Here is a 27,252-nt window from a genome sequence, read left to right on the forward strand (position 1 = left end):
TTGTGTCCAAAAAGCAACATTTGTGATATGAGAAGCCCCACCAGCTTCTTCAGTGCAAGCTACAGTATGTGCTGACAGCTTAAGCAACACAGGGTGCAGGATTAGTCATTGCCACGCTATTCACAGCAGCTCGCTTCCTCACTGGCAGTTTGCAGAAAAGCACAACAGAATTCCAAACACAAAACTTCAGATATTTTAGTTTTAAGAAAGCACTGAGAAATCACTATATGATAGTGTCTTGTGCGAAACTGCAGCAAGGAACTCAATGCTGCATAATGAACAAAACAAAGTTCAAAAAAGAAGGAAAGTATTGAATAGTTACTTTACTGATAGCCTCAGAATTTAGCTTGTAACCCATTTTGAAGCATTTCAGAATTTGTAAATATATGGCAGAGAATAAATTCAGTGCAAGTTCCTCTAAACTTATGACCAGTGCGGTCTGGCTGCACTGTACAGTGTTTTAGATAACAGCAGAAGTTCTAGGATGAAACTGCCAGAATATTTACTCTAAGCTTATACAATTATTCAGCAAGATTGTCTAAGTGTTGTAACAGGCTTTACTGTATTTATTTATCTGCTCTTACAGCATCAAGACTTCAAGCTTCTCAGGCAGAACTACGGAATACGCTGGTTTACTTTTGTGGCAGAAAGTATGCAAATTTTATTTCTCCATTCTGAGAGGAAAGGTGAAAAGCCTAAACAGCTTTGCTGTGGGATGGCTTGTTGCTTTTTGGATTTGGTCTTTTTTGCATTGATTTATTCCCACTGTCTACCCTTATCACAATGCATTTATATAAAAGTGATCCAGTACTTTGAAGGTATGGAGATACTTAGCCAAACTTCTGCAGCATGCAGTCAGGAGCAGGCCAAGTAGTCCGGACTTGGAACAAGGGATATTATAAAAAATGTGGATAATTCTGTTTTTAAATTCGCCGCATTTTCTAGATTTTTCATTTGTCATAACATAAAACATCAATGTAAATCACAAGTATGACATTTTAAAGCTGAAGTGACAACTGAGCACATTCTTTTAAGTAACAGTGGCATTTTATCTGGATTTTAACACACCAGTCTAACCATGCAAAGTGTTACCAGTAATCAAACCTGAAAATACTAAGCATGTATTTTGGCAAGGCATTTTATTATGATGTCAAATCTTTTTTGTTAGCAGTCAGTCATTGAAAACAATCTGTACACATCTAATTTAGTCAACAAAAATAGTTGTACAGCTTTAAGCGATGTGCCCCATTTGCGTAACTCATTTTGCTCTGAACTGATGCTTTTCATTGTTTAAATCCTCACATAAACAATTACCAGTTTTAACATATATTAAAGTAAGATTATGTTCTTCTCTCAAAAGTACAAAAAATAACACTTTAAATATACAGTGGCTCCTAAGCTTAGACAGAATCCTGTCAGGAAGAGAGTTTTGCACTTCAATAGACAGTGCCTTCAACAACAAGAGCTCTTCAAAGTGCTTGGCAGAGTGTGTGAACACTATCCCCACTTACTAGATGATGAAAAAAGGCACAGAGGTCAACTACCTCGCCCACAGTCACACAGAAAGTGAGTGGTAGAACTAACAGAGCAGAATTCGGGGGTTTCAGTTCTCCAGTGTAACCGTCACATCTCATTGCCACTATTCAAGTGCAATCGCTTAAACATTTATGAGGAGCAAAACTTGTACAGCACACAGTAAACAGAAGGGAAGATTCAGGGCGGTTAAAGGCTGCGACAGTTTCAACCCAAACCAAAGGAATTTGGTAGTCAGTAACTCATAATGCACTTCAGGGAATGATTACATAAAGAATGATACATTATCCTGCAGAGAAAAAGCTCATTAAATGTAAGACATATGGTGTTAGCTTTGCAAAAAGTACTGGTTGTCTTAAGCTTGACAGTAGCTCAGGTATGTTAAGTTTGTCAGAGAAGTGGTTACTTCCTGTTCAGCAGATGTCCTAAACTTTGTTCTCCTACCAGCAGGGTGAACTTTCCTGGAGAGTCACACAGAAATGCAAATAAGGGCTAAATATCTCCTCAGTAGGCAGAGATGTGTATGAGGCACAAACACCCACATTAACTGCTTGTGAGGTATGGACTAAGTGGTAAAGAAATACCAATCCGGAAAAACAAAATAGTCTAAAATAAATATGGTTAAGAAAACGGAGTCACTCATCTAAAATCACCAAGAAATGCATCTTTGGATAGCTTATGTTGCAAAAAGGAAGTGTGATGCATGTAATCCCTGCTTGGATGAGAAGCATTCTCTGGCCTAGCCCTCTGCTGACAAGCATTTCAGAAAGCCTGTCCTTGGATAGGATGCTCATGAGATGACTCATTTACTGATAGAGGCTGCTGATGGGATTCAGAAACAGGTACACTTTGATTCTGTTCTTCCCTGACTTGATGGGAAGGAACTGTATCTTGGCTAGAGTGAGATTGCTGACTTGATTCCTGAGCCAGCTGCACGTGCTGAGCTGGATGTGAAGATCCCGCTAAGTGGATTTGTTCATTTTGTCCCTGATGAGCATGGAGATGTTCTAGTGCTTCCTTGGAAAGAGTGATGACATGCATTTGTTCAGGTTGGGCAGCCTCTATTTGGTTTGCAATCATATTGATACTTTGGATTTGTTCTGTCTGCTCCTGCTGAGCTGAAAGCAACAAGTTTTGCAGCTGCTGTGGTGGCTGCGCGAGCAGCGCGAGGTTCGCAGCCTGCTCTGTCGTCATGCTGGGGGCATTTTCTGCAGTCACAATACTGATGCCTTGATTGTGGCTGGGCATGAAGTTGATGTTGTGAACTGCATCCGTAACCAGCAGCTGAATTTCCTGCCCTCCGGAGGTGGCAAGTTGGTACTGCTGCAGCTGGAGAATGTTTCTCAGTTCTTCCGGATGAGCGTTGGTGCTCGGGACAGCACTGGCTTCCTGAAACTGCTTTTCCTTGCTGTGAATTTTCAAATGAGACTTCAGGTTGTCCAGACGGGCAAACTGCAAACTACATTCTGGGCAGGAGAAAGGCTTTTTGCCTGTGTGTAAGATACAGTGTCTTCTCTTAGCACTGGAATCAGAGAAGGATTTTCCACATATACCACAAGAATATGGCTTTTCTCCTCTGCAAAAGGAAAGAATTTGATCTCGTTAAAATATTCACTTTGACAATGCTGCTTTCTGAAACTTATTCTTTAATAAAATACTTAAATGATTACTTTGTTTTTCTGAATTTAAGTACTTAAAATGTAGTGGCATTAAAAACATCCTCTATTTGACCTCCTGATTATTTCTATTTGACTTCACAAACAGTACAATTAGTATATAGTCCAGAGCTACAGAGATAACTGCCTTCCTCTCATAAAACCAGAGGTACAAGCTCCGTGCTGCTAGGCCTTGACAAGAATGCAACAACTCTGCATAATTCTAAGCACTAACCATTTTAAGAACATTTATTAACAGTGCGGGCTTTAAAACAAAAAGAAGTGTCCAAATCCTAACTTGCTGCCTGCATCAAAAGGACAAGAAGTGTTACTGGAAATGTTTTCTTAGACAACAGTTTTCCAGTGATGTAAAATCTAACATGTCTTTACACAATGCATTGCACTGACAGGGGTAAAAGACAACTAATGCTATTACAGAGACAGGATGGCTCACAGGGTAACAGGACACTGCTCCGATGACCCTGATACACCATGGCTACTGTTCTGCTCTCAAACTTACAGTAAAATTTTCACAAAAATAATGCAGAAGTAAGTACATTGTCAGTGAACAGACACAAAACTCCAAAGAAGACTCTTACAATATCTTGGCACTGAGTATTTAGCATTTCAGTCCTTTCCACTACCAACTTTTTGCTTACATAGATTAAGCAAAAATGGTAAGTTTTTAACTATCATTCAAACTGCAAACAAGTCCTGACCATTCTATAATTGAACAAGCACTACATGCAGGTAATAAAATTAGAAGTTACATTTTTAAAGAATGTAATGAAAATAAGACATACTTTACCTGTGAATTCTAATGTGGGTTTGAAGTGAACTTTTAGCCGTAAATGATTTGCCGCAAATCTCACAAGTGAAGGGCTTCTCACCTATCAAAAAGAAATCGGACTTCACTTTTTAAATAGCACTTTTCATCAATACATTAAAAACATTTTGTATTTTACCATACACAGTATCAAGTGTGCACTGTTGGCTCCTCACGCTTCTGCCATGGGTCAGCACAGATATCCAAAACGGAATGAACTCACTAGTCAAAATGAGGGTATAACATTTTAAATGTACACCTCTAGCATTTCTCCCCTTTGAAGATGAAGAATTAGGTGATCCAAGCCCCCAAAGCAACAAAAAGCTGTACCTATGGCACAGATGTGGGTGTTCCACATGGAACAGAAATGCTTTGAAAAAGGCTGTCCCTGAACCCTGGCATTAATGCCAGGTTCACGTGCAGCACCATGCAGATGAGTAAGCCCAAACTTCCAAAGCTGGAAAATGAATCCATTGTCTTAACAACTTGCCTGGCTTTCTACAAGGCTCCATGACACTAGGTCTATCATATTCTGGGAACACCAGTTAGAAAAATAAAATGTAAGTTTGTTTGGGGATTTTTTGTTTATTTGTTGGGGATTTTTTTTAGTGCATTTGGAATTTTGATGTCTAATTGAGTAGAAGCAGAGAGGCCAAATTAAATGATAAGAAGGTTGACAAGAAGCAGATACTACCCAACCAAAGCAAATCCTAATTCACACCATAACAAATCCTTGTTGCATTGAGGTTCCTTAAGACACCAGACACAAGAATTCAGATCGCCACTGTGGTAATTCACACCATCAAAGCACATCAAACCCAGGGATTGGGCAGCAGCCAGTTTCCAAGGAAGCTTCACATTTAGCATAGAACTGCAATGCTTACCAGCCTTCGTGTGGCTTTGGAGGGCATGGATAAAGGATGAGAGAACAAGAAACATTTGTCAGAAGGGACCTCTGATCATCCAGTCCCAGCCTGCTACTGAAAACAGGAGTAACTTACCAAGTAGACTGTATTTTTATTACACAGTGTTACCAAACTGCTGCTGCTGCCAAAGGAGAACAGTTTTATCCATGTTAACACCTGTCCCCCAAATGCCTTGGAATTTTACTTTGCTTTTGAGATGGGACAGATCAATTATTATTTCTACATAATTAATATTGGTATCTTGCCTGTCTTTTCTAGAAGTAAAATATATTGCAAGCCAGTTTCTGCTAAACTCAGCTTAGCTCATATATTTTTGCAACTTACCTTCCTAGTAAGTTTCCTCTTCTCATTTCCCATACCAAACTCTTTCCCACTACATTTAGAGAGCTGTATCAGCTTCAGATACAAAACTCGTGTGTGTCAACACTGTGTTCTCCTCAATACAAAACCATGTAAGTATTACAAGCTAACACTATTCTGGATAACCAAGAACTCCCAGAAGCACAAGTTTTGACCTTAGCATATCCCAGAAAATTTAAAGCTGTGTTATTTTCACTGAGAAAAGAAGAGGGAATGAACAATATAAAGTATACTCGAGACTGAGTTATGTATTACAATTGCAAGCAACATGTTTAAGAATAATTCAATTTTGTGAGGAAACAATTTTATGAGGAAACAATGTTTCTAGTTACATTCAAAGACAAAAGTATTCACACATCACCTTATGAACTTACCCTTCAAAGGAAAGTATTTTACAAAGTTTATGCCTTGTTATTATGAGAGGATAGATCAACATTTTTATCTCTGTTATCCAGTGATTCATTACCAGCTTGCCCTCTAAATCTCTTAAAACACTCTCTGACACACTTGCATTAAATCATCCCTCTCAGCCCATCTCCTCTCAACATCTGGTTTATGACTGCACAATAAAAAGATAAATGGAAATAATTATTTTTCTGGTCACAGCACTTTTCATAAGCACCCATCCCTCACAGAGGTGTCCAACTCATTTAGGAGACACACTTTCTGTTACTTGTCAGCTCACTGCAAGCCAGATACGTGCTGGATACAGCTCTCCCGACATTCCTGAATTCCCAGTCCAGGATTCTATCACAGGAAAGCTAACTGGCATTTTCTGCAGCAGGTTTTATAAAACTGGGGAAAAAGCCCTCTTCCTGTAATAGGCACTGCTTATGTGCTGCTGAAACACAAGCTCATTTGTGCTCCTGCATTCTTGATGTCAAATCTCTTCGTTAGCAACACAGGCACCATTACATACAAGTAGAGCAGAACTTCATTCCACAGAGACAAATGTAATTTGCCTAACATTGTTTTGTCCATGTAACTTCAAGAAAAAACAAACCACAAAGCCCACAAAACCCAAAGTACAACATTACCTGTATGTGTTCTTAGATGTTTCTTTAGCTGAGCTGCATCCATGAATTTGCGACGACACTGGTTACACTCCGGCAGTGAACGGCCTTGTCGCAATAACAAAAAAAGTGTCAGTGCATAAGTGATCCCCTGTATCTCTTCAGTGATCTTTGTTAAAGCACTTTCCTGTAAAATAACCACTTTGATATAATATAGAGATAAAACAAAAGGTGATTCACTGCCTCCTCACTATCTTAACTGTCACACTCCTATCTCTCAATTTAATATTACCACAGGAAAAGAGGGGACTGACACCTGCTCCTGCCCAAAAACACCTTCTCTTAAAGCTTTGTAAATTCTGATTTTCTCCACCACGTCCTCTGTCTGTAGCTCCATCCTGTTCCAGAAGTGAGGAAGACACTTCCTAAAGCTTGTTTGCCATTACTAGTCCAAACTAGTAGACAACTACAATGCAATTTGCACACCAGGCAGCAGACACAATCATTTATACAATTCCCAGCTTTTATGTAGCATTGACAGCAGGGCTAAAATAATCACGTTGTATGTCAAATACAGTGTAACTAATTTTTAATCATCATAAGAGCCCTTCTCAATTAAATATTTTTCTACATATTCCATTTACTATACACCATGTTGTTTTTTTCACCCTATCCACTGTTACATCAAGATAGGACACATCAAGGTAGCAGAGACTAAATACATCACTGAGGAAGAACTTCCAGCCTAAGTCAATCTTTAGGAAGACAAATCAGCATGGACTGTAAGCCAGGTCCTCAACCCAAACTTCTTATACCTGTGTGTACTCGATAGTGGCTCTTGAGCTGTCTCTTTTGGCTGAAGTACTTCCCACACTGATCACACGTAAAAGCCTTCTGCCCTGTAGAGAAAATCACTTATTAAAACGTAAGCCACGTCCCAAACAAGTGTAAGGAAATAAATAAAATACACAAGCCAGCCCACACCAGACAGAGCAGAAGTACCTTTTTCTCAGAAAGGCAAATTCTTGGAGCAGAGTGCTACATTTGCCTTGAAGTATTTACCTGAATGTAGGCTCATGTGCTCCAGAAGGGAATGCTTTGTTGTCAGAGCCTTACTGCAGACAGTGCACGTGTACGGCCGTTCCCCAGTGTGCATCCGCTCATGGACTTGAAGAGAATGCTTCTGGGAAAAGCCTTTGCCACACTCACTACACTTAAAAGGGCGCTCCCCTGAAAGCAAAAGATGACATTTTTAGGCATAAATGCATCATTTCTCACTAGATATTCTAAGCTGATAGTGAGATGCACTGCAATGTTGTAGCTACTGAAAAAGTTACTCTTGATTAGTGGTAAAGAAACAAGCTTCACACAGGAATAAAATAATTCTTTAGCTACTGTTATTATATAACTATTTTCTATATAATTCAGTGCTTAAACAGTGAAATTATTAATTACTGAAATCAAGGTGAGACATAGAAGTTCTGAGATCTGCTGACAAGAATAAAACAGCAAGCACAGAAGACACACTGTAATTTGGATCAGCATGCTATTTTGGATATTCTTGCTGTAGTCAACAACCACCAATTCAACAGTCACTTGCATTTGGCAACATCACTAAACCCTAACCCAAAAGCAGCAGTCTCTGAAGGCCTACCTGTATGACTTCGCTGGTGAATAGCCAAGAAGTGATTATACTTAAATACTTTGCCACAGTCTTTACAGCGAGCTTCAGAACCTGCACGTTTTCTTTTTCCATCAGTTCTCTTTGCCAGTCCTTTCTCATCCTCATCCCCAAGAAGTTTATAATCTTTTAGTTTGATTGATCTCCTTATTCTACGTTTGCTGTAACGGCTCTGAGTGCCCTGTATTCCTTCAGATTTGGGATCATAATTTTCATCTTTCTCAGCTGACAGATCAACAGCAGCCTCTGAGCCACAAGCAGGTTCAGTTTCTTCTCCATCTTTTCTCACTGAAGCCTGTTCACTGGCAACTGTTTCTTCTAATTCAGTGTCTTTTTTCATAAAATTTTGCTTATTTTGCACGGAGTTGTTCTCTCTCAGCTGCCCATCTTCGGCAGAATTTGCTCCTGATTCTTCTTCTTCTTGGACGACCTTGATTTTCCTTGGTCGCCCCCGTTTTCGCTTCGGTGGATCATTGTTTTTCCTGTCACTTGCAACAACAGAGGCTCCACTGTCAGCTGGAGCTGGCAATGCACTACCTGGGCTGCGGCTTTCCAGGTAGTCTGTGCAGGCCCATACCAAGTCAGTCACTTCCAGCAGCTGTGCAGTAGCCAGGATTTGTTCTGTGCTTTTCTCACTGGCACAGAGACAACCAGTGTAGATAAATTCTAGCAGAACTCCAAAGGTGTCTGCAACCATTCCCTCCAACATGTAGATTGACTGCCCTATTTCACCCTCATTTACAAACATCATTGAGAAGTATTCGCTGCTAGCAGCCAGCAAAGCTTTATGGGCTCTGAATTGCACATTCTCCACTATCAGAGTAATGTCACAAAGAAAATCCTTTTTCCTTTGTTCCTCAAAATTAGCCAAAATGGTATCTTTGTGAGCTTTGGAGTGGATGATGACCAGTTTCTCAGAAGGATCAGTTGTTTTTTCCATTTTAATGATGAATATTAAAGGAGGTGCCTAGAAAAACAGAATAGCTTTAGTAAAGAATTATTTTAACAGTCAGCATTATAAGACACCATGTATCATTTGTTATACCAGTAACAGAGTTCAAGAGTTTCTGAAGCAATTCTGAATCCTCCGAACTTCTGAAAAATCAACACTACTGCTGACAGAGAATTTCTTCAAGAAGTATTTTTAAAGCCTATGAAATGGTTACAGATAATTTCTTAGATCAGAATAACTGTCTATCCTTTTTTCATCTCTGATGTACTGTGAACTCTGTATTATCTAAAAAAATTGCTACCCTATCTTCTGAAACTAAAACAATCAGACAAAAAGAACTCCTTATTCACAGCTCCAGTACAGCAGTGGATTTGCATGGCAAGGTTTTGGTAGCGGGGCAGCTACAGGGGTGGCTTCTGTGAGAAGCTGCCAGAAGCTTCCCCCGTGTCCTACAGAGCTGACACCAGCCGGCTCCAAGATAGGCCCACCACTGGCCAAGGCTGAGCCCATCAGCCAATGGTGGTAGTACCTCTGGGATAACAGATTTAAGAAGGGGGAAAGAAACCTGCACAACTGCAGCTGGAGAGAGGAGTGAGAATACATGGGAACAGCAGCCCTGCAGACACCAAGGTCAGTGGAGAAGGAGGGGAGGAGGTGCTCCAGGTGCCAGAGCAGAGATTCCCCCACAGCCCCTGGTGCAGACCATGGTGAGGCAGCTGTGCCCCTGGAGCCCATGGAGGTCCATGGTGGAGCACAGATGCACCTGCAGCCCTGGAGGACCCCACACCAGAGTAAGTGAATGCCTGAAAGAGGCTGGGAGCCTGTGGGAAGCCTGTGCTGGGGCAGGCTCCTGGCAGGACCTATGGCCTCATGGAGAAAGGAGCCCACACTGAAATGGGTCTGCTGGCAGGACTTGTGACCCCAGGGAGGACCCACACTGGAGCAGACTGGTCCTGAAGGACTGCACCTGTAGAAGGGATCCAAGCTGGAACATTTTGTGAAGAACTGCAGCCCATGGGAAGGACTCAGGCTAAAGGAGTTCATGGAGGAAGGACTGTCTCCTGTGGAAGTGACCCCACACTGGAGCAGGTGAAGAGTGACAGGAATCAAAGAAGCATCCAAGACAATGTGCCATGAACTGACTGCAGCCCCCATTCTCCATCCCCCGGCACTGCTGGGGGGAGGAGGTAGAGAAAACTGGGACTAAAGCTGAGCCTGGAAAGCAGGGAGAGGTGGGGTGAGCTGTTTGAAGATTCAGGTTTAATTCTCACTATCCAACAGTTATCTCATGGGTAAAAAGTCATTTCCTCAAGTCAAGTCTGTTTTGCCTCAGCTGGAAACTGCTGAATGATCTCTCTCTGTCCTTATCTCAACCCATGAGCTTTTACTATATTCTCTGTCCCCTGTCCACCTGAGGAGGGGAGTGATGGAGTGGCTCTGGTGGGCACCTGGTGTCCAGCCAGCATCAACCCACCACACTAGAAACGAAAAGGTCAACTGCAGTTTGACCAGTGCAGATTATTCAGGGACAAGGCTAGGAAATTTTGTAATAAATGACAAAACTTCACTGATATCAATGTGGCAGGACTTCATGACTTCTTTTATCCCCATCTATCCTTCTGAAAATGTCTCTTTTGTAACACTTTACCTTACTAAGCTTCAGCCTAAGAAGGTAGGCAATACAAACAGAAAAACAGCAGTGTTTTGAAGGGTTCTGTCTAATATAGGGTTCATTAAGGTATCTATTAATGATCAATTTGACTTGCTAAGCTTCTTCAATAGTAAATTTGGAAAAATTAATAACAAACAGAAAAAAAATCCAGCAACTTCAGAAGAATCCACCAAATATTATGGAAATGCCCAAAATGTCCCATTTACAACTAGCCAAAGATAAAACAGATTAGCTACCTGTTATCCTAATTTATACAAGTGTCATATTAAATACATATAAATTAGCATGTTTGTATTTAGTTACTGCAACAGTTTCAATCACCTGAACAAATGTTCCATGAAACAACAGATACTACCTACAGATGACACCTAAATGCTACTGAGGTGGTGAAAAAGGGATTCTTTAGCCCTAATCATCTACCAAATAGTTCACGACAGGGTCAAATTGTTTTATTTGGGAGCTTTAATTTCGGGAGCATGTGAGCCTGATGTTTGTTGCTGCAGCACCTTAAAGCACAGCTGCAGGTGTGATCCAATCTGCCTTATTGTGCATTACAAGAATTCCTGAACAGCTGCTGTCAACTCTGCCTGCAGGCATCCCCTAAGATCCACACGTGTTAAGGACAAGACAGTGGGTGTTTTGTGAGCTCTGATCATAGAAAGGACTTCGGTGTTTAACCAGGAGCTCACAGCATTACTATTTTGACTGCAAAATCCAAAACAGCCGCCTTCCCTAAAAAAACCTCACCATTATAGAGCGAGGCAGTACTCAAGCAGGAGGCCCCACGCTGCCGGCCGTGCGTTCGGATACACACTCCGGTCCAGCCGTGGAAGGGCTCAGGAGCTGCCGCGAGGTGAGCCCGGGGGGCAGCGCACGGCCCGGGGCTGGGCCTCGACACGGGCACGGCCAAGGGCACCGCGCGGGTCGCCGCCCCCCGCGCACTGTGTGAGCCCCGAGCTCGGTTCGGGCCGCCCCTCGGGGAAGGCCGCTCGTCCCTCGCGGGGCAGGGAGGGGGCGCTGCCCCACGAGAGCCGCGGGCCCGGGTGCCCCGGCCTGGCTGCCGCCCGCCCTGCCCCAGCACTCACCGCTCACCGCCGGCCCCGCTACGCCGCCGCTGCACTTCCGGGCGGGGGCTCGCGCCGCGCCTGCGCTGCCGCAATGAGCGCCACACGGGCGGGACTTGGAGCCACGGAATCACAGAACGTCCTGGGCTGGAAGGGATCCCTTTCTAGCCCCCGGCCTCCCCAGGACAGCTCTCAAAATCACACCATGTTGCCAAACGCTTCTCTTAACTCTCTCAGGCTGGTGCTGTGACCACTTCCCTGGAGAGCCTGTTCTAGTGCCCAACCACCCTCTGGGTGAGGAACCTTTTCCTAAACTAATCCTCCCCTGACACAACTTCAGGGCATTCCCTTGGGTCCTGTCACTGGTCTCCACAGGGAAGACATCAGTGTCTGCCCCTCCTCTTCCCCTCACGAGGAATTGAAGACTGCAATGAGGTTTCCTCTCAGTTTCTTCCAGGCTGAACAGACCAAGTGACCTTAGCCGCTCCTTACACAGCTTTCCCTCAAGGCCCTTCACTCTCGTCACAGCCTTCCTTTGGACGCTCTCTAGTAGCTTTGTATCTCTCAAATTCAGACAAAATATTTTATTTCTAAGATTTCATGGTTAAAAAACTGGCCTGAGAAAGTGTGATGTTCACGGACCACACTGCAGCCATGCTGGTGCCTGAAGGCAACACTCCACGTGTTAATCAGTGGAAATACAGGGTTCATACAAAAGTGGGGCGGGTGCCTTTCAGGGAAAGAAAAACCTGCAGTCTGTCATCAAGGCCAAGAGGCCGATCTCTTGGGTCCTTATAGGGGCCCATCATGGCAGTCCCCAGGTAAGGGATGAGTTGGCAGTGCTCCATGAACTGCAACAGCTTCTTCCTGTACATCTGCCGCACTGGCTCTGAGCTCCGGGGGTTGTGTGCTGCAAGAAGTTAAGCAGCATGTTAGTGTCCCCTGTAAACTTTGTGGAATTACATTACAGAAATTTTCAAAGGGACCAAGTCTACCCCTGTTAGCATTACCCATGGTACAGATAAACACCTTACCTGTTGGTGCCAAGCCAAAAAGATAAAGTCTGGTATTTCAGAAACTTTCTGACTCCAGAAGAGTCATAATCAGAAAGATCGGGCTTTTGTAAAAGAAGACACAACAACATACTCAGCTGCTGTCAACTTCCCATTTCTCAGACTGTGAGATGCTGGTGAAACTCCAGGCAGTGACAAATTTAGGCAGTGTGGCACACAACCTGAAGTGGCACAGCCTGAGGATAGCCCAGGCCTGGCATGGCTGGCGCTGGGCTGCTGTGTCCTTGGCATGGCTGTTCCATGACCTAAATGCTTTGCCCATACAAGGGCATATGTCATACAAGGAAGTCAGGTTTGATAAGCAGGACTGTGACCAACATGGCTTCATGAGAGGAAAGTCCTGCTTATCAAACCTGACTTCCTTTTATGACAAGGAAATAACCCACCTAGTTGACCAAGGGAAGTGAGTTGATGTAATCTTTTTGAATTTCAGTAAAGCTTTCAAACTCTTTCACAGGATCCTTCTGGACAAAATGTCAGGCACAGAGCTGGATAAACACATGGGAGAGCAACTGGCTCACCAGTCAGACACAAAGGCTTACAGGGAATGTGGTGACATCAGACTGGTGACCTGTTACTGATGGGGTTCCCACAGGGCTCCATTCTCAGTCCTGTGCTCTTGAACATCTTCATAAATGACTTGGATGTAAGACTGGAAGGGAAACTAAGCAAGGTCACAGATGATACAAAACTGGGAGGAGCTGTTGACTCCCTTGAGGGCTGGGAGGCCCTGCACAGAGACCTTGGCAAGTTAGAGGACTGGGCAATCACCAACCATGTCAGATTCAACAAGGGAAAGTACTGGATTCTGCATCCAGGATGGGACAATGCTGGATGTATGGACAGACTGGGGAATGAGAGGCTGGAAAGCAGTGCTGTGGAAAGGGACCTGGGGCTCCTGGTCAATGGCAAGTTGAACATGAGTCAGCTGTGCCCTGGCAGCCAGGAGGGCCAACAATGTCCTGGGGGCATCAGGCACAGCATCGCCAGCCAGGCAAGGGAGGGGATTGTCCTGCTCTGCTCTGCACTGGGCGGCCTCACCTCCAGTGCTGGGGGCAGTCTGGGGTGCCACAATGTAAGAAAGACATTAAGCTATTGGAGAGTGTCCAAAGGTGAAGGCCCTTGAGGGGAAGCCGTACGAGGAGCAGCTGAGGGCACTTGGTCTGTTCAGCCTGTAAGAAACTGAGATGAGACCTCACTGCAGTCTTCAATGCCCTCCTCAGGGGAAGAAGAGGGGCAGGCACTGATCTTTTCCCTGTGGAGACCAGTGACAGGACGTGAGGGAATGACCTGAAGTTGTGTCAGGGGAGGGTTAGGTTGGATATCAGGAAAAGGTTCTTCACTGGGTTGAGTGCCCACAGTGGTTGGGTACTGGCACAGGCCCCCCAGGGAAGTGGTCACAGCACCAAGCCTGACAGAGTTCAAGAAGCGTTTGGACAAATGCCCTCCAGGACATGGTGATTCTTGGGGATGGTCCTGTGCAGGGCCAGGAATTGGACTCGATCCTTGTGGGTCCCTTCCAACACAGCTTATTCTGTGATTCCATGATTCTGTGAAGAGCTGACCAGTAGTTCGGAGGAGGAAGGTTGGTTTCTCTCTGCCCCAAGCCCTATTTTGACATACATAAGTATTGAGTGCGAGTCCTCAGAGTACAGTTTATTATTTTAATTCCTACCCTGAGGCAAAGGGGAAGGAGTGAGCCAAATCATAACCATTTTTTTCCCCCTATGGACAGTATTTTATATCTCATTAAAAAAAACTGGACAGCATGAAGAACTATGCTATGAGACACTTCAGCCCACTAGCTTTAAACTGTAGACAGTTACATTTAACAGTTCTGAGAGATTTTTCAAGCATAGTGGTATACAGAGCTCTTACAGGAGTCTAGCATGAAGGACACTCAGTCACTCTAGTGATGTATGGTTTACTAGTCTCTTTCCAGGAACAAACCCCTCTGCATTTATGCTTGATCACCTGTATCTTCTCAGATACTGAAAGCAATCCAGTGTTGTGAGAAAAGCTGAAGGAGGAACTAAACCACTGCTTCTTCTCCCCTATTTAAATATGAGATTAGAGAATGATGTAAATTGAAGATGAGAAGGTTTAACTTCACATAGAAATAGGATTAAATAAATTTCCACGGGACTACAACATGAAGCACTTTGATCAAATTTTTTGATCAAGAATAGCGTGACTACTCTGAAGAGATGCACAGTAATAAATAATGCTGTATTTGCAGCAAATCACAGAATCACAGGATGGGTCAGGCTGGTAGGGGACCACAGTGGGTCGTCTGGTCCAACCTCCCTGCTCAAGCAGGGTCATCCCAGAGCACAGGGCACAGGATTGTGTCCAGAATATTTCCAGTGATGAAGACTGCACAGCTTCTCTGGGCAATGTGTTCCAGTGCTTGGTCACATGAAAAGAGTTCTTCCTCACGTTCAAGTGATTTGTCAGTGCACAGGAATGCTGTATCTTAAAGCTGGAAGCAGTCCTACCCAGTGCTAGAAGAAGATAACTTGTTTTCCTGGATTCCTATGGTCGAACTGTTTGGGGCTGCATGAGGAAAGAGATTTCTTCACTTGCATAACCTTTCTGGTTCATCATCCACTGCTAATAGTGATTTAATGTTGCAATATATGAGCAAAACACTCTTAGCATGGGCATCCTTATGTTAGCAAAGCTGTGCTAACAATAGAATGAAAACAGCCTTTGTGAATGAAGCAAACTACAGTATAAAAGCAGTTTGGTGGCTTAGGAACTGTACATTTATACAGGGGCTTACTATGTGCCTGCCCTGTTCAATAGTCTTCCTTAAAAAAACTATGCTAGCAAAAAAATCTGTGATAGTTCAAGAAAATTCTGGAGGGCTCTGGAAATTACATGAGGAAACACAGGATGTGAAGAACTTAAAAAAAATTATTAAGATTGGTATTATCTAAAAGAATATTTTTTACATAAAAATGTAAATATGAAAGGCCAGGTGAAATTCACCCAGTGAAGACGTTGGTTTATAAAAGACAAAACTGGTGGGTTGAAAGAAATGGCAGTCTTGCTCCCGAAATCTCCAGCAGTACTGGAAACCAGCCCAAAGCTATAGCAAAGCTTCAGACAAGGATATTGAAATTGAGAAAGCTGGCACTAGTTAAACTGATTGCAAACTATTAAAGGCTATTATCTGCAACTGATATCTCCAGCTGAAAAAAACCCAAACAGAAATTCTAAGAAATAGCAAAGATGAACACCAGTTGGCTATCTATATTGTATCAGAGGACTTACATCATTTCTGTAGTTATTTTTACAGCATGCTATTTTATACATTACCTTTTAAGTGGAAGGAGACAAAAAGCAGAGCAGTTTCTTTCACACTTAGGAATGGATACTTTGGCTTAAGGCTGCCGACTTCATGGAGAGCTTTTATTAGAGAAGTTGCTACTCCCTAAAGAAATAAAACAGGTTTAAAAGACCATTACAGAAATCTGGAACAATGCCTTATCCTGTTGTAACGAAGATCTAACAATACAGGATGATACCTAAGCTAGTGTATAGTAGAAGAGAACAAATTAGCATAAAATAGGAGGGCTGTGACCATGAATAATTTTTTTATTTATTCATGTGTCAAAGTGTTACAAACTACTCCTAAATTTTTCCAGGTAAGCTTGTGTCTCTGCTGGTGTTAAAAATCCAACCAAAATGTACTCTTACAAGAGATGATAAACAACTAAGTCAGAAAATCTATCATATAATACTGCAGCTTATTATCCCCCCTTACAGTCTTGTATTTTTTCCATTAAAGCTACAAATATCTTATTATTTTAAGGCTTTTAAAAAATTTCTCTCAATTGTAACTACAAAATTTTCAATTTAATATAATTCCATTAATAAACATAAGACTCAAATGCATTAAAAATTTAAAAAGCTGAGTGGGATATGCTATATGTCACAAAATCATATTTTAAAATAGAAAAGCAAAAACTGGCCTGTTCAAGGTATCCAGCCAAAGGAAGTGTAGTTAGTAGCATTGGCTCTTGTTTTGGAGGGAGTTTATGGGGAAGCTTCAGATTCCAGTACCTCTCTGGTAATCTAACCAGATAAAAAGTAAGCAGTAAGCACTTTTAAGATGTATAAACAGTGACATGATTAAAGATTAAAATGCAGTTAGTGTATTCACCTCATAAACTTCTGAAGTTTTTCTTCACTTTCAAAAATATATACCTTATCTTGGTATTTTGCTGCATACTCAATGTTGCCAGGCACCAAAGCTTCATATCTGAAGAGATGGAGCAAGAATTATTCATTCACAGAAAACATAAAACATAGTTTGTGTGGTGTAAATTCATGAGCTACTGGCAGGCTTCTGGTAATTTAACAAGTGTGGCAACTACAAAAAAATAGCAATTGGATCATCCAAGTTTCCACTACATGATTGACAGTACAAGGTTCAAAATCTGATAGAATCTCTGCCTCAAAATCTGCTTATTAAGGAACTTCTACAGTGCTTCTTTAGACCTCCATTTAAAATGCCAATCATAGCTGTTCAGGAGATTAAGAAAGGGTAACATAGAATTGGCTATTATGGTTCCCCTCTGATGAGAAATTCTTGCACACTGAGGAAATCTGTATGACTTTATGGTGGAGCTTTATGGATCTTCTACAAAAATCATAATAGCTAGTTTTGCAGCTACTAGGGATTTATGAGATTTCTTTGAACCTTTAAAGTCTTATGATAGAGAATTCAAACTATATCTGTCCATATTCATCATGAAAGACACCAAGCCAACACAGATCCTTGTAGAACCTGTAGCCATGGAAGTATTAAAAGGTGATTTTATATTGATTTCCAAAGCCACAGGCACAATACAGAGAACTGTAATTGCTTTTCCTGTCCAAACCCTAAACACTACTAAAAAGTACTTCGAAAATGTTTCCTCATTAATGTATTAATATAGGACACATAGTCTGTAATTCATATTATGAAAACTCTAGTGACATACCTCTGTTTTCCATCTAGGTAAGTGACTGGGCAGTATCCCTGCATTTCAGCCTTTACAGGGAATAAGGCCTTCACTTCTGCCACAGTCAGTTTCTTTGGTAGCATATGTGGGGGTGGGAGAGGGTGAGATGCTAGTGATGACACATAAACCTCTGGTCTGCTCAAGAATTTCTGTAGAAAAAGAGATATTTTTATCATGAAAGAAGCACTGTAGGACTGTTAGTCAGACTCCAGAGGACTGGTTCACACAATTTAGAGGCCTGGTTTTTGTACAATGCAACAATGTGTTGGCACTGCTGCTGCTCTTGGGTAATTTCTTTTTCAGCCTACTCTCAGTTGAAATAGTCACTATCCACCCACCATCCATCACTATCCACTGCTGTCATAAGCCACTTTCTAACCCAGTCCCCCAAAACAGATGGAGAAAGGAGAAAGTTATTGTTTTCAAACTAATGTTTGATCTGTGACAATTTGTTAGATGAGCTTTAGTTTAATGGTGTCTGTGCTGCATTTTGTCTGCCGAGATGTTTGACAGCAGAAGCTTGCAGAACAAAAGCTTGAATGCTAACAACAGTGGTCTAATTCAAGTTGCATATTACCTATTTCTGTATGGAATCAAAGAATCTAAGCAACAATGTGCCCTCTTCCCATAATCCCGTCCTTTTTGACCTGCTTTTTAACACCTACTTCCAGTTCTTCCTGTGAAGCCATTTTGTAATAGTGCCCTTGAAATTCTGCAGCAAACTCCAGCGAGGAACTCACAGAGCAGTCAACCAGTTCACCTTTCTCTGCAAGGCTGACGGGACAGTACTGTCCACACTCCCCCAGCCGATCCTGCAGCTCCTTGGGAGTGATGCATAAGTCAGCAATGTTGGCTGCTTTTCCTGTTAATGAGAGCAATTAATGATAATGTTTTATTTATGAGAGACATAGAAACATCAAACAATTCTACTCAGGAATGCTACAGTTTAGAAGGTAATTCATACTTTGAAAATTATATGAGATAATGAGAACTAAAATAGCAATTTGATAATAAAATGAAGTTGCAAGTCATTTTACTAATTAATTCTAATAACATTTTTGTAGCATTTAAGAAATATATTAATTAATAATGATGTGGGATACTCTGCATGCTCAGCTTATTAGTCTATGTTGTTCTTCTTCTTATTTATGATTTACTGTTTCACTCCTTTGTGTTACTAAGGAACATTTCAGCTATTATTTTATTTCTTTTCATTGGTGAAAAAGAGTACAAGGTGTGATGAAAGCCTCCCCTTTATTTATCCATATTTTGCAAATGCTACAGTCTATCTGGAGGAAATATATTCAAAATCTTGAATAAAATGTCATCTCAAACCCGAATTACTTAAAAAGCACGCTTTTCAAGCTTGATGTGAAAAAGTTAAATGTATTTTATTATTTTTGATTATGACTCCGATTTTTAAGATGGGTGCAGCCACAGAGCTGTAAAAGTTAAATCCAAAAGGTGGATATAAGATAAGGAAGTCTGTTTGCCCTTCAGAGGAATTCTAGTTAAATAGTACAGATATGTTTAAAAAGTATATTTAATCCTGACCAATGCTGACACACAAAAGGTCAAGTGGGAACTGTGCCATTTTAGAATAAAGTGGTTTTCTTCCCAAAGCACAGAAATTAACTCAGATGGCATAATTAAGCTTATTTCTGGATTTTAAATTAACATCTTCCCTCTTCCTTCCTCTTCCTTCACTAACACTAAAGTGAAGCTGCAAGTTAGAGTTGCCCTTGTATACTTTGGGGTACTCTTTGTGATTCACCACCCCGTGTTGCCAAATCTACCATGGACCAAGGACTCTGACTTCCTTTAGCAGATTTCTGTTACCCTGTTCTCTGGAGGATGGCCTCAGACTGCCCTGTAGTTTGGCTTTGTCTTCACTCTTTTCAAGAGATCTCTTCAAGATCTCTGCAGATGAGACTGAAGAATTTAAGGGTATGTATGTGCCCAAGAATTAGCCTCATCCAAAGAAAGGTGAAGTTGTCATGCACATAGTACACTGCTTTTTAAAGAAACAAAAATTCTGGGAAACTTTGTTTTTCTTTTACCTTCTCTTATTCTTTCCAGGTATATCTGGATTTGTTTAACAACCACTTGAACTTCCTGCTGAACTTTGTTCCAGACCTTCCACTTGCTATGTTCAGCGTCAATCACACACCAGTTCTGATGTTCCTTTATATAGTAAGTTCTAATATCATCAATGTCCTGTTTATAGCAGGAATTTTTAATAGCTAGAATCTGTGAGCTGTCATGTTCAGGATAGGGAGGTCTAAAGACAATGAAAAATAACTGAGTTAAATCTCAAGATTAGATAATTTCATTGAATTTCAGGTCTAAGTTCTAGAGCACTATAAATTCTTTTTACAAAATTCTGCTTATTTGACACTGTAGAACATATTTGAGAAATACAAATTTCTTATTGAGAATATTACCAGCTACATGTGAAAAGCAGTGTACTTACGATCAGTTCTGTTCAAAAACAAAGAACAAACCTTTTTCTGTTTATGTGCCAAATACAACTCAATAATTATTTTGCAAAGGATTTAGATGTATCAGCACATATTACCTAACACACACTACAAATACACCATTAAATGGTACCCTGATATTGCACATTTGATTTGTACTCAAGCCTATGAAATATAATTAGTTTGGTATTTAAAAGGAAGTTTAAAGTAAATACTTTCAAAAACACATCATTGATTTAATTTTTTGCAATGCAAATTGTCTTTAGTCTTTCAGTAAACAATTTAACATTGTACTGATTACTTGATAAAAAGAAAAGAGACAAAAAGAAAAGGACAAAATGAAAGAGGCATGCAATAATACTCCAAGCTATCTGGAACTTCTTAGAAACACTTCCTTTAATGAGAACCAGGTTCTTACACAATTTAATTTTAAGGTGAATGTTCTGTTCTTTTTCATTCTCTGTCTGCTTATAAACTACTTACTGTTCTTCCTCAGAAACAACCCACAGCTCTTTAAACAGAATATTTATCTTCTCAGAAAAACAAAGAAGGGAATGAACTGAATTTAAAGGCTTAGAGCTCCTGAATTCTGTACATTACTAAATATGGATTATTTCCATATCTTTAAAAGAAGTCTAAGTCTTAAAAGAGAGCTTATTAGATGAAGTATCAATTTCTTTTATGATAATAATTGAATTGATGAAAAATAAATTTCAGCAGCAGAGAGAACTGGCAATATTTGTGATGTACAGTTTCATTAAAGCAGTTAAACTAAGCAGTGGATGCACAGCACTGCACATTTGTGATCTCAGTCATACAATCGAGGGATCTGGCCAGAGCATGCCACAAACACCTTACATCCCTGTTTCTGGTCTACGGAAATCAAAGCATTAGAAAGGAGAGGGACTGGTTCCCATGTCTTTCATATGTGGAGTTCAGAGACAGCTGGGTATAGCACTGAGGCACACAAATAGAGATATTACAGTATCGTGTAGAAACAACCAAATTCTATCAGGGAGTATCACTACCGGTTTGTGCTTTCCTTATCCAGCAGTGCTCTTCTGAACACTTCCTTTGCATCCATGTCTAATTCAAAGATTTTCAGTGGGATTATCTTGGTTGATTCCAAGAGATTTACGTGTTGTCTTGTTAGAGGATATCCATCAATTACAACTCTGCACACAAACAGAAACAGAAAAAAAGTTTTCCTAAGAAGTGAGTTTCCAATCAACCAGTAAGTATATTTCTAGTACATTTTCCACGGAAACAAAAGTCTACACCCATGCCATAAAGTTATCACTGCTCTCACATGATAGGCACAGTCTTCACTTCTAAGAATTTAGAACCAAATTTTAAAAAATCAAGTAGGTAGAATAAGAAATAGTAATGAGAAAAGGAAATGCACAAAGGGCAAAAGATAAGTTGATGGCTGTGACTTAAACAAATGGTGTACTTTAAAATTCTGACACATCAATCATTCAGAAATATCATTTTTACTTTGAGAAGTCTCCATGTAGATTGGGAGGAGCATTTTTTAAAGTGGTAAGTAAAATGATTTACTACAGTATTTGAAGAGTTTTTAAAATCATATTGAAGAAGAAATGCTTTTCACATATTAGGCAATACTGGAACAAAATACACGGAAACAATATTCCAGGATTTAACATGAAAGAGAAGATGAAAGAATTCTGATCTCAAGCACAAATAATTTTCAGATATTATTGCAGAATTGCCATTCTCTGTAACAATTCTCCTTTTTGGGGAGAGGAGTTGAATGTCCTGAAATACTGATGATAAAGCTTTTTAAGTCTGCCCAGTTTCAAAGGTGTTTGAGTGGTGGAGAAAGAGCCTAGGATCACATATGAATGAGGTGGAAAGACCCACTGGTTTCAATTCCTCCTTAATAACTTCAGTTGTTAACAAAACCAGAAAAAACTTGAACCAGCTTCCATGATCAGAGAGAATCAGGTGTGTCCAGCTTGGTTCTGGAGTTGGTGGGAAAGAGACCAAATGGTGGTTCTCAAAGGATAGTAGAAGATACTGGCTTATTGACTGAAATAAAAGTAACTGTCATAAAGTATATTACTTGGATTTACTGGAATATGGTTACTTGAAAATTGCAGCAAATTATGCTTCAGTCTCATTTCCCAGAGCAAGAGTAAAAAATCTCCTTTTGTACAGATTATTTTCTTAATGCAGAAACCACTGGTGTGTTTTAGTGAAATTGTTTTACAGCGATAACATGGGAATCCATGCCTGTGAAGGGACTGGCATGTCTTGCAGAAAACCCCAAAACCCCAAGAAGATTCTTACCCAGTAGCATTGTCCATGTGATTTAGCAGAGCCACATCTAGAGCCTGGATAGCCAATTCATCAGGTACGGTGAGTCCTTGGAGAAGGTGGGACTTTACCTTAAGAGCCAGCTCGCTCTCTGGCTGGTTGTTTATCACAAACCGGATGGCATCTCCTAAGGACAGGCGCAGGAATCCATAAACACTCACAAGTTTCTGGGCAACTGCAAAATATTTTGATTTCAAGTCACAACTTTTAAGGTTAGCAACATCACAATCTGGCATATGCACAGGGCATGTCCAGTGCACCAACACTATTCAGTTTATCACAAACCTCAGCAGATACAGTCAATATTATTACAGTGTGTTAGAAAAAATGCTTCCACTGCTGCTCCTTTTACAGAACAGCCCATCAGTGACATAATTTATCCAGGAAATGGGAAATATGGCAAAATTTCATCCTAAATATGAGATAATTTGAACCTGTCTCTTTTCTTCCTAACATGCTATTCTAATCATTAAACTATGGTTTAAAATTAATTTCCTCCTCCAGTAAAAGGCAGATACATGTGGATTGACAGAGTCATGGAGGAGGAAGGGGAGGGGAGAAGGATGGAAATCTAGGGTGTTTTTTTAATCTAGAAATTTGGAAACAGACTGGGGAGTGGGGAGTTTGGGGTCTTCGTCCTTGATCCTAGGAGTATTTCTCCATTCTACATTAGCTCATATTGACTGAAAAAAATAAGAAACAATTAGAAAATAATAATAAATATTACAAAGGGTATAAATAGTGTTAAGTCCAGTTTTTCCAAGTGCAAGTCCAGGTCACTAACATCTTAAGGACCTGGGATAAATTCAGACGGACAATGCATAAGTATCAGACTGTCAAATGAGACACTAGAGAATGTAACTAAAAGAATCTGTGTTCAGCAAGAAAAGCTGCAGTATTAATGGTTTATGATTTTTAATAACAGTAAGGACAGATACACCTTCAGTCATTAAATAATGTTTTGCTTTATAGATAACTGCACATACCTGTAGTCTTTCCAGATTTTGGAGGTCCCACAATTGCAATTTTTACTGGCACAGATTGCTTAGGTTTCGGCTGACAAATATACCTGATGGGATTTGTCATAAATGTTTCTTTATTTTCTTTACTTGACAAGAAATAAATATATTGCCGATGGATTACTGGAAAGACTGCATTTCCATGCCTTTGTTGTGGCTTGATCACATCTCCTTTGCTTAGCTGTAGAATATACAAAATGAGAATCAGTTAATTAGGTTTGACAAAGCTGCTTCTTCCTCCATCCAAGAGAAGTGGCTTTACAGGCAGGTAGAGGAGTACCAACCATATGAGACAAACCATCAAAGCATTCTGAAATTTATACATATGGATATAATATTTTGTTCAAGTCTGAGGAACTTCCATACCTGCACTTCTTGTTCAAAAAGATGAAATAAACATTGAAGACAGAAAGAATACTCGTTATTTCCAGTAGGTGGTACCATAGCACTTTATGACTGTCTAGATAGTATAGTCAGAGAAGTTTACCATAATACTTTTATGAATTTTCAAAGAATAAAGAGAATAATTTTATTTCTCACTGAATTAAACCCACCTACCTGCCTGACAGTAGAAAATACACTGAGAATATTGTATTCACCAGAAGTCATGTACAAATGAAGAAGACATAAAAGAATATCAATACTTACATTATGGTCGAGTGAAAAACCACAACAAGGTAAGCCAAAAAAGCGAATGGAAAAATACATGCACTGCTGATGAAATCTTTTCAAACACATCAGACAGCCCACTAAGAACTCTGCAGTGTTGATGGATCATTGACATCCAAGAGATGCAATTGGCAGAAATAGTCACTGGAGTCATGCCAGATTAATTCCTTGCACCACTCTTCTCTAAGGAAGAACTTAGTCATGTGCCTCTTGCAGCCCTTCTTGGAAGAACTGCCTTAAAGTGCCAATAAAAGATGCTTTAAAACAAAATATCAACATACGTAGAAAAAATTGCCCAGACCAGATGGCATTCACCTTGCTGTTCTGAAGGGACTCAGAAGTGTAATTCTTACTGAGTAATGTGTATCATTGGCCTTCCTTCAACAAAAAAAGGGAAGGTGGAGAAAATAACCATTTTTTAAAAAGTTTTTTCCTCCAGGGTAGAACCTGGCAAAAATAGTCCAGTAAATCTGACTCTGTATTGAGCACACTGAAATATATTAAGGAAAAAACCCCAGTAGTTTAATGCATATGTATCAAATAATGGGGAAGAGCCAACTCAACTTCTTGTCAAGGAAAACCATACTCAAAAATCTATTAGTACTCTTCGAATGAGTCAGTAAGTTTGGTCTGGTTATTACAGCTAGAGATGGGACTGTTCTACTGTGTGGCATTGTCCTGCCAGACTCTTATCACATCCTTAGGTTCCTATTCTGACATCAAGTCATTTCAGGGTGCTTGCCCACAATTTATGGGATTTCATGAGTCTGTTCTACTGCATATCTGCTTCCATTCCTCCCACAGCTCATAATGTTTATTCTCTGATTATCTAATCAGTTGCACAACTACTTCCCCTCCACCCCCAAATTTAATCTGAAAGTAACTCGCATATATTCAATCTGCTTTTCTACCCCAAAACTTCCAGTCTGTAATCAATTTTATAATTTCTATTATTATCCTAAAATGCCCTCAAAATTATCCTATTTCCCTTCCATTTTTATCAGCTTGTACATTTTCACTGTCGGCACACCACTCTTCTATCCAGTAGCTTCCTATAATTTCTTTCTTCTAACTGAATTGTACTTTTTGATTGGTAAAAAACACTGTATAAAGGAATGGATTGGAGAAATAGAATACAAAAGTGTAGTGAAATCTGACAGAACAAAGTGCAAGGACTAGAGTGTAGAGACTAATTGCAATTAAGCACATAAACTGTGGTTCAGTAGTTGGAAATGACCTAAGTGTAGACATATGTACTTCTATTAGTACATAGATTATTAGATGCAATTGATGCAGCCATGGAAAAGAATGAAGATTTTGATCCTAAGGTTAAACAGAGACGAATGTGATCTAGAACAGGTGAAGACCCAACATAATGCTATACAAAATGGAATAAAATAGTTTGATTAATTGGCATAGTAAAATGAAGGCCAAAGTATGTTTCTTTCAGGGCCTTCCTGCTTTCTGTTGTTCACTGGACTTTTTGTTAATGGATCCTCCTTTTTATTTTTTATTTATTCACAAGCCAATCTGCTTTTATTTCTAGCTTTAAACCAAAAGAATTACCTGTGAACATTTCATTTCCTACCTGAAAAATTGTATCAGCCCACTTTTGGGGATAGAGGTGAGTACTTTCTGATCTCAACTTTCCAGATGTCTAGTAAAATACCATGGAAATAGATTTGTTGCTCTTCAAGATTTGTAAATTTTGACAAGAATTATTGCTGATGAATTACATACATCTAACATTTTTTGCCACTACTAGGTTTGGTGGCCCCTTGTGTGTGGGGCTTCTTACAAATTCATACTCCAAATCCTTTCAGTTTGTTCTCATTACTACTAGAAGGCTTTAAGACCTTCTCTGTTGTCCTGTGTATCATTAAGAGTTAGGCATTTCTTTCTGATTCAATGCCACCTTTAATCATGTCACCAATGAAAGCCTAACAAATTTCACTAAATGCCTCTCAGCCTTAAATTAGCTGCAACACTGAAAAGATCAACACCTTTTATTGCCAATGCTTGCTGTAATTTGTGTATATTCCATGGTGTCATTTTGATTCAGTAATGTAATTTTCATCAAATATTTCCGGTATTAGTGGCTACTGTTTGGTAACATCTTTTTAATGTGAAATACATTTTTAAAAAGTCCCAACTCTTGAAAACATTCTTGAGCCATTTAAGAACATTACCTTGACTGGATCCCACTGACCAAAAGAACTTAGTAATTTATATGAGAAAACTAGCATCTTCTGTGCAAGTGGCAGACTTATTGGGTAACATTTCTCAAAAATGCTTCTGCGGTTTTCCACTAGAGATTTCAGCTTCCTGTACATTTGGTAGCACACAACGTGAGGCTTCCGTCCTCCATTGATCTCAACTGGTGGTATTAATAACTTCTCAAGTTCTTCCTGGTTATGAAAACATAATGAAATATTAGAATCATAAATGCAATCAGATTTTTAATAAGGACTGATGGCAAGATTTTCTGTGAACTATCAAGGATTTCCTAAGCATGTTCTCAGTCAAAATAAATCAGCAAAATTTGGTTTGAGATGGGAATTGTTCTTCCTGCCCACTGAAGTTTAAACTTCTATATTAAGTGTCACACTGCTACAATTTTATATTATTATCTGGTTTTGTAAACCTTCTCTCTGGTCAGTGGATAGAGCTTCTTCTAAATCATTATTAGTGTATTTCTGAAGTGAGATACTTAGTAGATAATAAACAAATGCCACCAATCTACCTACTGCCTTAGATGTGGCATTAGCATAGCAGATATCTAGTGTTAGATGAGGTTACCTCGCCATAGGCAACTGCACTGATTTCAAGAAAATTGTTACTAGGTGTGGGAACGGTGCCAAACACCTGGCATCTTAACCAAGATTAGATTTGGATTTTTTCTTTACATTTGGTTTCATCACCAACAACTAGGAACTGAATTAAAAAATAGAGCCATCTAGTAAGAATTTTGCCT

The 27,252-nt window shown here is 40.2% G+C and overlaps 1 protein-coding gene across 11 annotated transcripts in view; it reads right to left on the reverse strand.

Annotated features, from left to right (window-relative positions):
- Window positions 1-1,122: 1,122 nt before the first annotated feature.
- The window catches only part of LOC121659316 (zinc finger and BTB domain-containing protein 24-like), a 71,274-nt gene continuing 45,144 nt past the window's right edge, over window positions 1,123-27,252 (reverse strand). For 4 of the 11 annotated variants that reach the window (XM_042017285.1, XM_042017286.1, XM_042017281.1 and 1 more), the window contains 11 exons: window positions 26,468-26,686; window positions 23,577-23,790; window positions 22,564-22,765; window positions 21,279-21,425; window positions 19,831-20,051; window positions 18,436-18,632; window positions 17,750-17,919; window positions 16,927-17,025; window positions 16,736-16,838; window positions 16,080-16,194; window positions 12,252-12,592 (listed from right to left, as the gene is read on the reverse strand). In XM_042017285.1, coding sequence (XP_041873219.1) covers window positions 12,390-12,592; window positions 16,080-16,194; window positions 16,736-16,838; window positions 16,927-17,025; window positions 17,750-17,919; window positions 18,436-18,632; window positions 19,831-20,051; window positions 21,279-21,425; window positions 22,564-22,765; window positions 23,577-23,790; window positions 26,468-26,686 — 1,890 coding nt within the window. In that variant the 3' untranslated portion in view covers window positions 12,252-12,389. Of the gene's footprint in view, window positions 3,110-3,996; window positions 4,079-4,898; window positions 4,913-6,337; window positions 6,501-7,128; window positions 7,213-7,375; window positions 7,544-7,967; window positions 8,962-11,365; window positions 11,514-11,703; window positions 12,050-12,251; window positions 12,593-15,106; window positions 15,312-16,079; window positions 16,195-16,735; window positions 16,839-16,926; window positions 17,026-17,749; window positions 17,920-18,435; window positions 18,633-19,830; window positions 20,052-21,278; window positions 21,426-22,563; window positions 22,766-23,576; window positions 23,791-26,467; window positions 26,687-27,252 lie in introns of those variants that run through there. The other 7 variants (XM_042017283.1, XM_042017282.1, XM_042017292.1 and 4 more) reach the window with 7 other exon arrangements.

The sequence above is a fragment of the Corvus kubaryi genome, unplaced genomic scaffold (assembly GCF_017639235.1).
Source record: "Corvus kubaryi isolate FWS band 111438036 unplaced genomic scaffold, C.kubaryi_AGA036_p1.0 split3-73, whole genome shotgun sequence".
Lineage (NCBI taxonomy): Eukaryota > Metazoa > Chordata > Aves > Passeriformes > Corvidae > Corvus > Corvus kubaryi.